Source organism: Chelonoidis abingdonii, chromosome 7 (assembly GCF_003597395.2).
Source record: "Chelonoidis abingdonii isolate Lonesome George chromosome 7, CheloAbing_2.0, whole genome shotgun sequence".
In the NCBI taxonomy this organism is placed as follows: Eukaryota; Metazoa; Chordata; order Testudines; family Testudinidae; genus Chelonoidis; species Chelonoidis abingdonii.
Genome location: NC_133775.1, coordinates 46,760,799 through 46,775,940, shown reverse-complemented (window position 1 = coordinate 46,775,940; position 15,142 = coordinate 46,760,799). Strand labels below are relative to the sequence as shown.

The 15,142-nt window shown below is 39.8% G+C and overlaps 1 protein-coding gene across 4 annotated transcripts in view; it reads right to left on the bottom strand.

Annotated features, from left to right (window-relative positions):
• Positions 1–15,142, bottom strand: part of KCNT2 (potassium sodium-activated channel subfamily T member 2) — a 289,822-nt gene that overhangs the window by 86,797 nt on the left and 187,883 nt on the right. For all 4 annotated transcript variants that reach the window (XM_075067853.1, XM_075067855.1, XM_075067854.1 and 1 more), the window contains 4 exons: positions 9,968–10,197; positions 7,711–7,927; positions 5,239–5,344; positions 4,757–4,929 (listed from right to left, as the gene is read on the bottom strand). In XM_075067853.1, coding sequence (XP_074923954.1) covers positions 4,757–4,929; positions 5,239–5,344; positions 7,711–7,927; positions 9,968–10,197 — 726 coding nt within the window. The remainder of the gene's footprint in view (positions 1–4,756; positions 4,930–5,238; positions 5,345–7,710; positions 7,928–9,967; positions 10,198–15,142) is intronic.

Sequence of the window (15,142 nt, the reverse complement as noted above, 5' to 3'; positions counted from 1 at the left end):
TATGTTAGTTTGTTTGGAAGAGAGAGGAGGGGAAAACTAGGAAATGTTAAATAAACATTTTAATAACATAGGAAACTGTATTTCTGAGCATCAACATTCAATGCTGTTTGCTTTGATCATGATGAAGAATGATGAAGTTTAAATGCGCTTTACATAAAAGTTGTTAGTATTCTAAATCAGAAACTTTAGGGCACAATCATACAGTAAATGCTTTATTTAAAGAAAAAATATTGAAGACTAAAGAGGCCTTACTAAATTATATTCCAATTCATGACCCTGAATATATTTTTAATGAAAATGCTGATTGGGACCAGATCCTCACCTGGTTTCAACTTTTATAGTTCCATTAAAATCAATTTTACCCCAGCTATGGAACTTGCCTTATCATTTCTCCCAGCTGTCTGCATTTCTTTCCCTTCCATCCCTTCTAAAATAATAGTTGGCTACTTTTAACACTGTAATTGTTGCTTGACATACTAGGGTGGAAATAAAGGTCAAAAGCTAATTTTAATCTCAAATTTCCTTATAAGAAAGAAAAGGTAAAATAGTTTTCTACTGTACTCTTTCTGTATTGTACTATGTCTTACATCTTTTTCTTTCTTAGATACGGAAAGCACAGTGATAGCAGACGAAATTTTAATTAGCATGAAATGAGGACATATCTAAACATGCACAGTACTGTAAATTGCATCTGTTAACAAACTGCAAAAAAATTCAAGAGAAACTAGTAAACCATAGCAAGAGATACATGCTAATTTACAGGGGGTGAAATCCTAACTCATTTGAAGTCAATGGCAAAACTCCCATTGACTTCAGTGGGGCCAGGATTTCACCCTATTGCCATAAGATGTGAAAAGTGTGCTGGACTGATTGCAGTGTCCTTATGTTTGCAGTAATTCAACTGAGTGCTTTGCACAGAACCTGCTCCAGCTGGCTAGGTCACATCTTGCTAAGAGCTTAAGCAGAGATCACAGCTTTCATTTAATGGTAAGATGGAATAATTTTATGCAAACAAAACTGGCATTTTTCAATCTTCAGCAAAAAATAAACTAAAATAAAAGTAACCTATCAGAGTGTAAAAAAACAAAAGCATAGGCCTGAAACCAGAGTACAGGAAAACACTAGAGGGCACTGTACACTTTCATGTGTGTTCTTAAAGACCAATCTTACTTGAAATTTGCTAACCATAATTTTTAAAGGATAATTTTTATAGATCTCTTCAGGTGTGTGTGTGTGTTTATGCTGTTCATTACTGGAATAAACAGAACTATGATACACTAACACCATTATATACTGTCCTACAAGAAATCTGTATTGAGGGAAGTGGAATCCACTCTGACTGATTTCAGATTCTGTAAAGTGAAATTATTTATACTAGAGATGGGACAATGGCACATACACCCAGAGGAGAGTAGGGCCTGGAATCTGAACCAGGATTCAATTTATGCAGCTGGTCTCTTTTTATCATGGTGCAGCCTAAAGGTTCCAAGTTTTGTTTACCTTAGACTTATTGAAACACTGTAACATGGTCCAAAGAGGCTACATCATGCTCACAGTGTTAGGGAATTATTCTCTTCTATAGTACTAATGGGAATTAAGTGGGAAACTTGCCCAGTTTCTGTAGCTGAATGGAATACTTGGAACAGATAGTATATGCTCTGAAAACACTGCAAGGGGAGCAAGTTGGGAGGGATGGTGCATCCGTGAAGTTCCTAATTGAAAATGGAAATTATATGGCTCTCTAAAGTACACAGCTATTAATTTTAAAACCCCCACTCCCCACAAAATACGCTGTACTTGAATGGAAAGTACTCATTCAGAAAAGGCAAATAAAAACCCTCATCCATTAAAGGTCAGGAATTTTAAAGAAATCTAAGTGAGCTAGATGAAATAAAGTGCAGTTAAAGGCTTAAAATCCTAAGATTGTGCTGAATTTTAGAAAGTGTGTATGTTGTGAATTATGAACAGATATAGCAGTCCAGTCTCCCCTCACAACTGCTAGCTGATTTCCAGTTTTATATTGGGAAAACTGGCTCAGCCCAAATATTAACTAACCTGGACTGGACCCAAACTGTTCATGAGGTTTGAAATGAGTTTAGTTAAACTTAGGCTACATCTTCACTACCCACCGTATCGGCAGGTAGCAATCGATTGCTCGGGGATCGATATATCGTGTCTCATCTAGACACGATATATCGATCCCTGAACACGCTTATATCGATTCCGGAACTCCACCAACCCGAACGGAGTTGCGGAGTCGACATGGGGAGCCGCAGACATCGATCCCGCGCCGTGAGGACGGTGAGTAATTCGATGTTAGATACTTCGACTTCAGCTACGTTATTCACGTAGCTGAAGTTGCGTATCTGAGATCGATTTTTTCCCGTAGTGTAGACCGGCCCTTAATCTCACTCTACTGTTCCTGCTGTTCCTTCCTGAGGCTTCCCTTGCATTAGTGCCCCAAAATGCATGTACATATGGAAGGCCTCATAAAGGTTTTCAGTATGCTGTGAGCTCTGTCTAGATACTATCATGGAACCCCCAGCATTAGCCATGTGGGCTGAAAAAGCCCAGAACCATGGCCTGCTACTTCTGGAGGAAGAGAAAATGCTTCTTGTGGGAGAGAAGAACTTTTTTTAGCCAGCTTAGGAAGAGTCTTTCTTGGAAGGAAGGAAGAGAACACCCAGCTACACCTCCTAGACACATGTGGCTGGATGACAGACATGGAGATTCTCAAGTTAAACATCTTGCCTTGAGAGGGAGCCAGAGCCCATCCTAATAGATTTCTGTGAGTGGCAGTGGTGCCTACCAAGCCTCTCTTGGAAAGTGTTCCTGCCAGAAGAGAAGACATCTTCTCCCCAACAGAAGGTTGGGGCAGAGACAGAATAATGGGGGATCATAGAATGGGGAAACTTCCAAAAGATCAAAAATAAATATTTTGGTATTTCATGTGCTTATTGGAACTGAGTTTCTGGATGTTTTGGAGTTTTACCACCTATATACCACTTTATATTTTGTACAATATACTTTATGCCTCTGAATGAAGCCATAGAAGGGAAGTTTGGTTCTTAGTGCATACAATCTTTTTTATGATCCCTTGTTTCCCATTTTCCTGAAACCTAAATACCACATGTTCATGTTCCACCAGCCCTTTTGGACAACACTATCTTGGTCTGACTTTTTCAGACTAGAAAATCCTTCCAGAAGTCAGATGATTTCTATCAGTCATTGCAGAAGTAGAAGACGAATCATTACTGTGAGAGATAGCAGAAAGGAATGTTAACAGCTGTGGCACAAAAGCAGTGAGTGCACTACTTTGTGATAAGGTAAAGAGATGGTGAAATATCAGTCAAAGCACTGACAGTCATTACACTGAGAGAGCAGATTGCTTAAGACTGGAAAAAAGTTACTAGATTTTCACCCTAGTATACCAAGCGACAATGTTAAAAGTAGCCAGGTATTATTTTAGAAACACAAGCAGCATGCACAGAGGGTTAAATTATGTTATGAAACTAAAAAAAATATGCACTTCACTATTTGACCTCTGCTTCCCTCCCTCCCCCAGAAACTGAAGCACATAAACAATGCAGATAGACCCTTTTTAATGTGACAAGTCAATGTACCTGCATGACACACACCATTTTCAGCCATCGCTATAAAGGGACAGATTTTGCCTTGCCCTGACATGGGAGTGCATAGACTGAGGTGGAGGACAGCGCAAGGAGCATTCTGCCCTTCTTGTGTAAGAGCCAAGAACAAATGTAATCTCTTCATGGAGGGAACACAAGAAGGAACTGTTTCCTTCTAGTGTCTCCAAAGGGCATTGGGGAGGAGATGAGGCAATGGCACAGTTGTTCCGTATGTTACAATTCCTCCTATAGCTGTTCCTGAGGTGATGAGGATCTATAGCAGCCTTAAATCAGGACTGCAACTTAATGGCACAACTGAGCCATAAGTGCATTAATGAATGTTTGTTGTTCTGTGGTTTTATTTGGGAATCAGTGGACAGAGATATTTCCCAAAGGGCATTTACAGTCTATAGTATTGATCATCTTTGAACTAAGCAGTAATAAAAAATATGCTTAGATAGTATAGGCTCTGTCTTCTGCATTTAATTGATAGACCAGTCAAATAGTACTATAATTACTATTTACTGTGCAAACCGTACGCAAACTTGTTCAGAGGCCTGAGTGGGCTTAGATCTGAGTCAGTGTCTTGAAAGGACAAACTGGATCCTAATGTGCAGGTCAACAGTGTGAATAGAATAGTGCTCCCCTAGGTGCTTTGTAGGCTGGGAAAAGATGGATGCAGACAGGAAACTGAGAAATTCAATCTACATCTGAAATGTAGAGAAGTTAAGATTACTTTCACATGTTAGATGCAATATTTAAATTGCAATTTATCTCCTAAAATTTTAGAATTTTAAATGATTTTACAACCTATTTTATAATTAATAGTACTCCAATTTCTCTGCTTTTCCTTGTAAACCTGAGAACTGTATTGTGCTAGGTCCTGATCCGGAGCACTGTGGTCAGTGGAAAGACTCCCATTGACTTCACTGAGAGTTATATTAGGTCCTTACTGCACAACACACATGTGATATCATCCTTGTATCCACTCTTGCTTTAAAGATGTATGTGCCACAATGTTTTTTATTTAAATTGGTCACATGAAATGTGACCATCAACCACAGGCAATGCATATATTCAGATTTAAACACTTATTTGTAAGTAAATTTTCTTAAAAATACACTTACGGATTATCCAGAAGTAATACTATAGGGTTGAGTTCTTTCTTTGGTCTGTAATAAGCTCTGAGTGGAACAATAAAGTTGTATAAGCCATTTCCAGCTGTCTCTGCTGCAACTATAATCAATTTATTTTTGAATCCATAGGCTTTGGCATCTTCATAGTAGTTATGTTGGCACCCCTAAAACCAGTATAGAACACAAAAACTCAGTGGCTTTGGATAGGAGTTGATATTCAGCGATAACAATATTAGAGGTGATTTTTCACTTCCCAAGCTAAAATGTGTCAGCTGAAATGATAAAGAACTTAGTCTTGTCTGAGCTTTACAAACATCTGTTAGCAACGCTGTGTATCAGCATTGGTTGTAGCAGAACGGGTGCTGAATGCTGCTTATCTACAAGTACAGACAAGGACAAAATTGTGTTCGGCCACAACAAACAAATGAGCCTTGTTTAACATGTGGGTCTATCCATTGAAACAAACTTTTTACCTTGTCCAGTCTTAAACAACAAAATGGCACTTTTTCATGCAGCAGATGGCAAAATGTGGGAGAACTTCCAATATAAGGAGAGTAAGGAGGATAACCTTTAGCATACCTAGAAGAGTAGAGAAACAGTTCTGAATACTGTCAACAATTTAACAACTGTAGACCAAACAGGTCTAAATTTTTATTACTACTATTTGTGGAATAGCAAACAGAGACAAGTTTTAATGTATATAATCATACATAACTAAATATGAAATTAAACAAAAAAAAATACAACTAGTATTTCCTATATAAACAATCAAAACAAAACAATTCCTATTTCTAATAAAGATCAAAGGACAATAACTTGTGGCTTACAGGCATACATATAAAATTCAATAAAATTAATAAGTGGTGACATTGTAAGGGGATGATATGGGTTGTTTGTTTATTAGGCTAAGTTCCTCATCTAAACAACTTTAAGTGTTAGTCCACTTCCTGCTGTCTTATGGCACTAGCATGGATTTTCAGCGTAGAAAGTAGATGGACAGTGTTCAAGATATTTCTGGCTGCTATATAACACTTGAAAGTTAAGCTGATCCTAATGCTGATCAGCTGAAAAATCTAATACAATTTGTAATCGCAACCTAGATTGCAGCAAAAAGGATTAATTCCAAGAGTTTAACACTTTTCTGATTCCTACTAGAAATTTATATGCACGAGAATATCAACAGTTATACTGGTGGGAGAATAGATGGGCTATAAATCCTTATACTTTAGGGTGTAAACAAACTGACAAGTTTAGGAAGAAATTTCTCTTATTGGCAGTTCATTCCATGATTCTCCGCTACAGATTTTCTTTCTTTTTCCTTTGAGGCAACTGATAGCAGTTTGAGCCCAAGTCCATGGAGGGTCATGGGAGTTGTCATGCTCCAATCTTCCACCCTGCAGCTTGTAGACAACAGCTGGTACAGACCTAAAAACGCAAATTGAGGCACAAGCCTCACCCCTATGTTCTGATTGGCAGAGCTCCAAGGCTCCTGATTGGTCTACTGCCCCTATTTAAGTCAGAGGAGGAAACTGGGGCCTGGTCTACACTGGGGGAGGGATCAATCTAAGTTACGCAACTTCATCTAAGTGAATAACATGAATAATGTAGGTGAGGTTGACGTACTTAGATCTACTTACAATGGTGTCTTCACTGCGGTAGGTTGACTGCTGACACTCCCCCATCAACTCCGCCTGCGCTTCTTGCGCCAGTGGAATACTGGAGTTGACGGGAGAGCGCTCAGTGGTCAATTTATTGTGTCTTCGCTAGAGGTGATAAATTAACCCCTCCTGGATTGATCGCTCTGGAGGTAAGTGTAGACGTGCCCTAGAAGTTGTCCATATAACTGGACTACACACTACCATGACTCCTGGTTTTGTGATTACATGTTCCTGCCTTCTGATTCTGACCTTCCAGTTTCCTGACTGTTGGTAACAAACTCTTGATCCCTGTTCTCTGTTTAGTCTCTTGATTCTGATCTCCTGGCTTTCCAGCTTGGCCTGATTCTTGGTAATTGGCTCCTAGATACTCAGCCCAGGCCTGATGCTAACTCCTAGGCCAGTTGACCCTCACCCTGTCCCTGACACAGACAGATGACAAACTGGACTAGAAAGACCACTGATTTAATCCAGTATGGTAATTTTTTTATTCCTGTAAGTAATCCTATTGAGTCAAATTACTCACATGCATGAGTATTTGCAGGATTGAGACCTCAGTTTATTTTACTAAAGCATTTTTTATTTCAGTAACAAACTAAAAAACACTTGAATAAAATGTTGTGGGTTTTTTTGCTTTACTACAGCTGCTTCTTTTGTTGCCAGTATTCATGCATTCACACTTTTACCACACAATCTATACTATGCTGGAGAGTCTTGTGCAGTGCCCTACAACTCCCCCCTTTAAAGGTTGGAATCTGATCTCTCTCAGATGTCAGTGGACCTTCCTCTATTAAAAAGTCATTTCATTCTTTAGACTGAAATATTCAGTTTTGTTTCCTAGTCAGCTGAGTCATGCCTGAAGTACTCCAAAAACTGCATGCTATAGGGAGACATTGCCAGGTATGTGAATTTGTGTTTGTTTATTAAATAGCTTTAAAATTCCAAACACAACAAGGCCTTTGTTATTGAGTGCCACAGACATCCAGCATGAGTGGGAATGTTTTTCTCATTTCAAAATACCCTTAAGAAGCTTTGACCAATTCATGATTGCACTTGTGAAGAGGAAATCACTTCGCCCTTGGGCCTCATGTCTTATCACTACAGATGATGTGATATGACCACACAGAAATTGGGTGCACTTTTGTTTCTTATTAAATGGAATATCGCTAGTCAGAAAAAGAGCTGCAATCCTGTCCCCATTGGCTTCAATGGGAGCAGAATCGCTCTCTACATTTACCCAGTATTAGCATTTATGAATAGTAATGTCCTGTTTACATGAACTGTACATACTCTAAACCTGTAGAAATGTCGTCATCTGATGGAGTAGTTTCATCCTCTGACTGGTCACTTAGAAGATCACATGCTTGAAGTGATGAGGAGTCTGCAACCTCCAAAACAGGTGCTATGCTAGATCTTCTGCCATTTTTACTTCCCTCTGAAGGAAGGGTTAGGGTAGGTCCGCTGGAAGATCTACATCCTGTATCTTGTAAATCTATAGCCACGGTCCCTGAAACAGCATCAGAATCAGCTCTCAATGTACAAGTCAGTTAAACTTTTTAAAAAGGGTAAATTATGCTTATTATGGATGATTTAAATCACAACCAAATATTCAAATAATGTCTGTTTTGTCTATGTATAAAAAATATATTTAAAATATAATGTTTAAACTACAGCCAGTATAGCCTTACAGCACTGAACAATATACAAGGCAGTTTCTCATTAATATGGTAATACATTATTTTTTCCAAATACGTATCAATCTATGGCATTTAAAAACATATTCCATGCAATCAGGCTGTGAGAATATGCACAAATAAATTGCAGGTTATATTGAATTTATGAATGCTGTTATATATCCATAATAAACAATTTGAGTTAATAAAACTTAATATTATAACCAGAGAAATTTAAGATTTCCAATTGTGTAAATGAAATCAGAATTTGACACCTTGACTCTTAATGCCTTTGTTCTTCCTGGTTCTGTTACATAATGTTTCTGGAACCAAAATAGAGTCTGAGTTGTTTGATGGACTAAAAGAATATCTGGTGATCTGGATGTTGGAGTTTTACTTCCTAATTTATACCAGTAAGAGATACTGCTTCCTTGTACAAAAAATGGGAATAATTCTGATTGGACTGATTAGTGTTTAATATTAGGCCAATTTGTAGTGAATTAGCTTATGGTATTCATATGAATGTACAAACTATGAGAATTCATCTTTTGCATATGGCAATTCATTGCACAAGATATTTTAGACTGTCAGTACATTTTAGCTAGATTGCCATCAAATGTATCAATTAAACTTGTGTCTTGAATTATGAATTATAGTGTTTAGACAAAAAGAACAAGAGTACTTGTGGACCTTAGAGACTAACAAATTTATTTCAGCATAAGCTTTTGTGGGCTACAGCTCACTTCTTCGGATGCATAGAATGGAACACACGGACAGGAGATATTTATACGTACAGAGAACATGAAAAGGTGGAAGTATGCATACCAACCGGATTGGACTCTTCCAGTTGGTATGCATACTTGTTAGTCTCTAAGGTGCCACAAGTACTCCTGTTCTTGTACTATTAATTGTTCTTTTTGCGGATACAGACTAACATGGCTGCTACTCAGAAACCAGTGTTTAGACAGCAAGAGACTGCAGCCTTTTGTGACTAAACACTTTCAGTATTTGCTACAGGCCTGAGTTCTGGACTCTGCCAACCTACACTCAGTGGAGGAGAAGGGAAACAATGACACAGATGGTCTTGTGACACTTCTATGCTCCCATCCTAATCCTGGCACTCTCTAGGATAATAGCCTATCTTAGGCACTAGCTTCTGACCAGGTCTGTGGTCCTAAAGGGTCACCTCTTTTTCAGCTTGCTGAGTGACATGGGAGCTGGTGTTGTTGGTTGAACACCTGGATGTTCTTCCATGCTCAGGGCAGCGGCGGCTCCAGGCACCAGTGCTCCAAGCGCGTGCCTGGGACGGCAAGCCGTGGGGGATGCACTGCTTGTCCCTGCGAAGGTGGCAGTCAGGCAGCTTTCAGCGGCTTGCCTGTGGGAGATTCGTCAGTCCTGTGGATTCAGCAGCAATTTGTGGGAGCAGAGACCTCCTGCAGGCAAGCTGCCAAAGGCTGCCTGACCGCCGTGCTTGGGCAGCAAAAAAGCTAGAGCCGCCCCTGGCTCAGAGACCTCTTCACTGGCTTACTACATTGATATTACAGCTGCTTTGCACCGCCTGGGATCTGGTCTGAACTTTGTGGGGTTTTTAAATAACCTTATGAGTTTCCTTGGCAAGTGACTTGTTAGAGAATATTCTCATTAGTATGTGATGTTATATTTCTGTATTTAGCTAGCATATGCCATTGATGTTGATCCTGTTGGAACCCTTTATTTTTTTAATTGAATATGTACACTTAAACCTAACGAAGGAAAATGTTTCCCATCGCATAGGGCATTTTCTTTTAAAATAGCTTTATAGTTTCAGTGTAGTACATTTTTGAGCTTTCTTTTCTATAGTTTCAGAATATTTTATTAGATTTACCTGTACTTACCCATACTGGCAATTACACTGTGCAACGGCAACCTAGAAGGTCCATGATAGTATGACTTGGATTCATTATTTTTTCTATGCTGTTCTTGCTTTTTAAAAGCTGAATTTTCTTCTTTGGTGATGTTGATATAAAAACATATATCTGTAGCAGTCATAATATAACGAGGGCCTGGATTCAGCAAAATGTTTTTGTTATCTTCCCTCCTAACACCAATCAAACAGACTCCAAACCTTAATTAAAGAAGGAAAATACATGGTTTGTTGAATGTAACTCAACAAAACACAAATTGCAGATTACAATAATGGATCCTTAATTTAGTGTTACTTACATGCTGCAGAGTCAAAATGTGAACATTCTTGGAAAACAAATATTTGAAAATACAATATTTAACCCAAAACAGGCCATCTGTGATCAAGCACAGTTCCTTTGGAGTTATGAATTCCAAAGCACTCCAAAAACTTTTTTATTCTATAGCAATATTCTTCTGATGTTGGGCCAGTTAATTTCTGATATCAGACACATAGTCCCTTCTGAGAATACAACAGATGTATGGAACTCTGTTAATTCATCATACTAAGCTGTTCCATTATTCACCTGTCAATGGAATTGTTTTCAGATTCCCCATCCTCCCATAATTTAGTCTTAATCTTTTTGATCAGAAGTAGAAAATAAGGAATTAAAAAGAGAGACACTGTTCTAATTTTATAATTCAACTCATATATAAATATGATTGCAGGATAAATTAAATTTGTACATTCATATTACAATATTTAAAAATCCTAATAATCTATTTATACACTCCATATCAATTGATTAATTTTATTAGAAACCACCTTTTTTACCAGAATGAAGGTAATATACATGAAACTGACATTTGTACACACATAAGCATAAGCTTGTACAAAATTTGTTAGGACACATCTGAGCTTAAGGTGATCTGAAAATATAGTCTACATTTTCAATAAATGAGGTAAGACTGATGAATCAGACCCTAATTTCTCAGGATGGGACTGTGGAATGTTTGACCATTAAAAGGTGTGTGTGTGTGTGTGTGTATGATTCTTAGATAAAGAAATGGAAAGGTTGAATGTTTGTATCTGCAGTGTGCAGGAGACATAATGGAATTTGAATGATGGGAGCACAACTCTGACTCATCGATCTCTTGATTGTTGCACTCCTGTGATGCATCTGATGAGCACACTGATGTTCCTCTGTTGTCCCTGAAAGTGCAATCTGCCATATTGCCTTGGTAGGCTTGCTCTCCATACTTGATAGCCATCATTTTCAGTTTAAGGTAGAATGTGCAGTAATTATTAGTGCATGTGCTCCAGCTGATGCAAAGCCTGATGCTGAAAAAGAGGCTTTTTATGCCATGTTGAATTACATTGTATGTAGTTGTTACGTGCCTGAGTGCTCTGCAAGGACAAGGCCCACACACACAGTGAGTTATTTGGCTTTAATGAAAGTAAAGTGACACATCCGCAACGGGGACCCTGGGCGTTGCTGTCACTTAGGCGGGGAACCCAGCACCGAAGCTCAGCTCGGCCTGGGTCGGAGTCCAAAGGCGGACCGGGAGCATACAGCTATATATACACAATACAAAAGCAACTCATACGTATGCAAAAAGGGACTTCCCACAGGCTATGTCTGCCCTTTGGCCTAAGGCCATACAAACTGGTTTCAACCAGTTAAAAGCAAGTTATAACTGGCATGCTGTGTCCTACAATGACCGGCCACTTAGCAAGCAGGGACTTTGCACAAGGCCGCCGAGAAAGCGGAGACACCCTAGCTAGGCCGTGACACAGTCTTCCGCAGTTCCCTACAGTAGTACATCACTCCAACTGCATCTTGTCATAGCAGGAGATAAGAACATGAGAATTGGCCATAATAGAACTGAATTTGAACTGGTGTTGGGACCATACAGTTTACCAGAAGAGAAATCAGATGATGGCGTATGTCTACACGAGGACTATTTTCAATGTCTACCTGGGTTTCAGCACAAGAATTGCCATAAGTATACATTTTGGTGTCCATGGGGCAACAATGCAATCTTGGGTTTTCAAACCAGAATGAGATCCTTGACTAAACTCATTCAGGATGTATAAGAATTTATGAGTGCTGCTCTTGCTCTGAAATCTGATCATCAAACTCTAATAGCAATGACGATCTATTAATAAAGTCTGAGAGATGGGTATCTACTATATCAGGGGTTCTCAAACTGGGACCTGTGACCCATGAAGGTTATTACGTGGGAGGTTGTGAGCTGTCAGCCTCTATCCCAAACCCTGCTTCACCTCCAGCATTTATAATACAGATGCTCCCTAGGTTACGCAAAGCTGACTTACAGAAATCTGCACTTACGGAAAAAGTTCCATAAGTTCTGTAAGCTTTTTTTTATTTCGTAATTGTCAGGTATAAGTTCCCAACTTATGCAAAATTTGACTTATGCAAGGCGTTCTGGAATGGAATGCTTGTATAAGCTGGGGAGCATCTGTAGTGTTAAATATATAAAAAAAAGATTTTAATTAATAAAGGGGGGGGGCTTCCACACTTAGAGACTTGCTGTGTGAAAAGGGTCACCAATACAGAAATTTAAGAACAACTGTATGTGATACAGCATGGCCAGAGGGCAGCAGGAAAGTGTTAGCAGGAAGCCTTATTCCCTGCAAGGAGAGGAAGGTTTGCTATAGATTAACTAGAGCACCTGAAGCCAATTAGAGCACCAGCAGTCAGTCATGGGATAAAAACCCCTGCTTCAGCCAGACAGTGTGGAAGTTGGGGCAGGAAGGTTTGTTTGGAGCAGAGAGCAGTTTGAAGGAGTTGGAGAAGAGAACAGTTTTGAAGAGAGACAATAGGAAAGTTTGGAGGAGTGCTGCACTGAGCTGAGAAATCCAAAAGAAACCCTAGGTAAGGGGCACTTGGCTTGTGTAGAAGGAAGGCAAGAAGCCCCTTCACAAGCTGAAGGGCAGGAGAGGGAAATAGCCCAGGGGGAGGAACCGCTAGTTCCATTGATTCACCACAAACCTCAGGGCCCCTGGGTTGGGACCTGGAGAAGAGGGCGGGCCCAGGTCCCTCCCTCTCCACTCCCCTCCTCAAGGACACTAGTGGGGTTATTAAAATACCGGTTCAGAGGCAAGCAGTGGCACCCTGAACCTTCCCCAAAGAAGAGAGAGCGCGAGAACCAGCATAACAGTACCGGCAATTTGCCACACGTATTGTATCAAATTTTTTCAGCGTTGATAAGCTTCATAATAAAATGATCGCTAAGAGTTATGTGGTATTCATTTCCAACAAATATTCCATAGTGGATGACTAGCTGTCTGCCATAGAGGAAGAGTGGACTTCATTTTGGGATTCTATCTCACAGACTGCTAAAGAACAACTTGGACCAAGGAGAACAACAAACATTAGATTACAGATGGTACCATCAAATTATGGGAGAGGAAAAAGTGATATGGTGCAGAATGGATGCAGTGCAAGGTCAGAATCGAATCAGTAAAAGGAGGAAATGGGCCCTCTTGCTCATTCAAAACTTTTCTCTATTGCCCATCAGAATGCTCACAATCAGTGCAGTGTATTGATGACGCCTCTGAAAGACATGACCAGAAATGTGTATCTGACAGTCTGAAGGTCCTAACTGGATGTCCATATTTGCCTCTTCCAGCAGTTATGGACAAAATTGGGAAATACTGCCAGCATATTGATTCACAACTTAAGCATTGGAATACTTTATGAATTGTGAATTAATGAACAGATCACCACCAGCATGTAAACTACAACTTAATCCAAAAATAAATTCATCAGAAAAAAGGCCGGTGAAACAGTTATGAAATAATAAAACACCAGGTGTTTTTATTTCATCAGAACTTCTTATAATTGGAAGCCTATATTTAGTTCACTGGCTTCAAAGAGTTGTCTTAAAAGTTTGGGAAACCAGCCACATTTCAGAAGAAAGCAAAAGGGGCTGCATTATCGCTTTTAAAAAAGAAGTGATCTGCTTGATCAAATTATAGGGTAATAACACTACTGTAAATCCCAAGGAAGGTGTTTATGATCATACTACTGAACCAATTGAAATATTGTCTCAAACCAAAAAATGAGACAACCATTCTGACTTCCATACAGGTCAACCTACAATCTATGCCAGGGGTAGCCAACCTGAGCTTAAGAAGAGGCCAGATTTTACCAGTGTACATTGCCAAAGAGCCACAGTAATATGTCAGCAGCCCCTGCTTCCGCTCCCAGCGCCTCCTACCCACCAGCAGCCCCGCCGATCAGCACCTCCTCCTCCCTCCCCACACCTCCTGATCAGCTGTTTCGTGGCATGCTAGAGGCTCTGGGAGGGAGGGAGAAGGAGCAAGGGCATGGCAGGCTCAGGGGAGAGGGAGGGAAGGGGTGGAATGGGGGCAGGGCCTGTGGCAGAGCCAGGGGTTAAGCACCCCCCGGCATATTGGAAAGTTGGCGCCTGTAGCTCCAGTGCCTATACAAGGAGCCACATATTAACTTCTGAAGAGCCGCATGTGGCTCTGGAGCCACAGGTTGACCACCCCTGATCTATGCTATATTATCTGTGGAACGTTATTGCAGCACTGTGAACACTGCTATATCAGCATGGGGTGCTTAGCGGAGGAACTGTACCGTGGTACATCTAACTGTGTAAGAGCCAATGGTTGTATTAGACAGGTTTTCAATAGAATCATTGATTTGCCAGGAATGTGTTCTCATGTACATTAAATAATGTTCCAATAAACTATCTGATGACAAAGCAGACTGAGGTCAACATAGGAGGTGTGGAATTTAAAAATTCATCTTTAGAGGCTCTCAAGTATGATGATGATATTGCTTTACTGGGAGAGATATGACTGACTACAGCTAATCCTGGAAGAGTCATAAACTGTAGAATTTATGAGACTTAAGACTTGGGTGAAAAAACCAAAGCAATGCATGCCTCCTATGAAACAAACTACTAACCTGCCAATGCTGCACGTAGATGGCAATGGCACTGAATGAGTGAATAGTTTTATCTGGGTAATTGGTTTACAGCAGGAGATTCAATAACTGAAGAAGTTCCACCTCAGCTTGGTCTTGTCAGTAACATTTCAGCATGTTCAAAGGACTCTGAGTGGTGGGATGTCTGCGTGACAACTAAGATATGAGTGTTCAATGTGGTAGTGA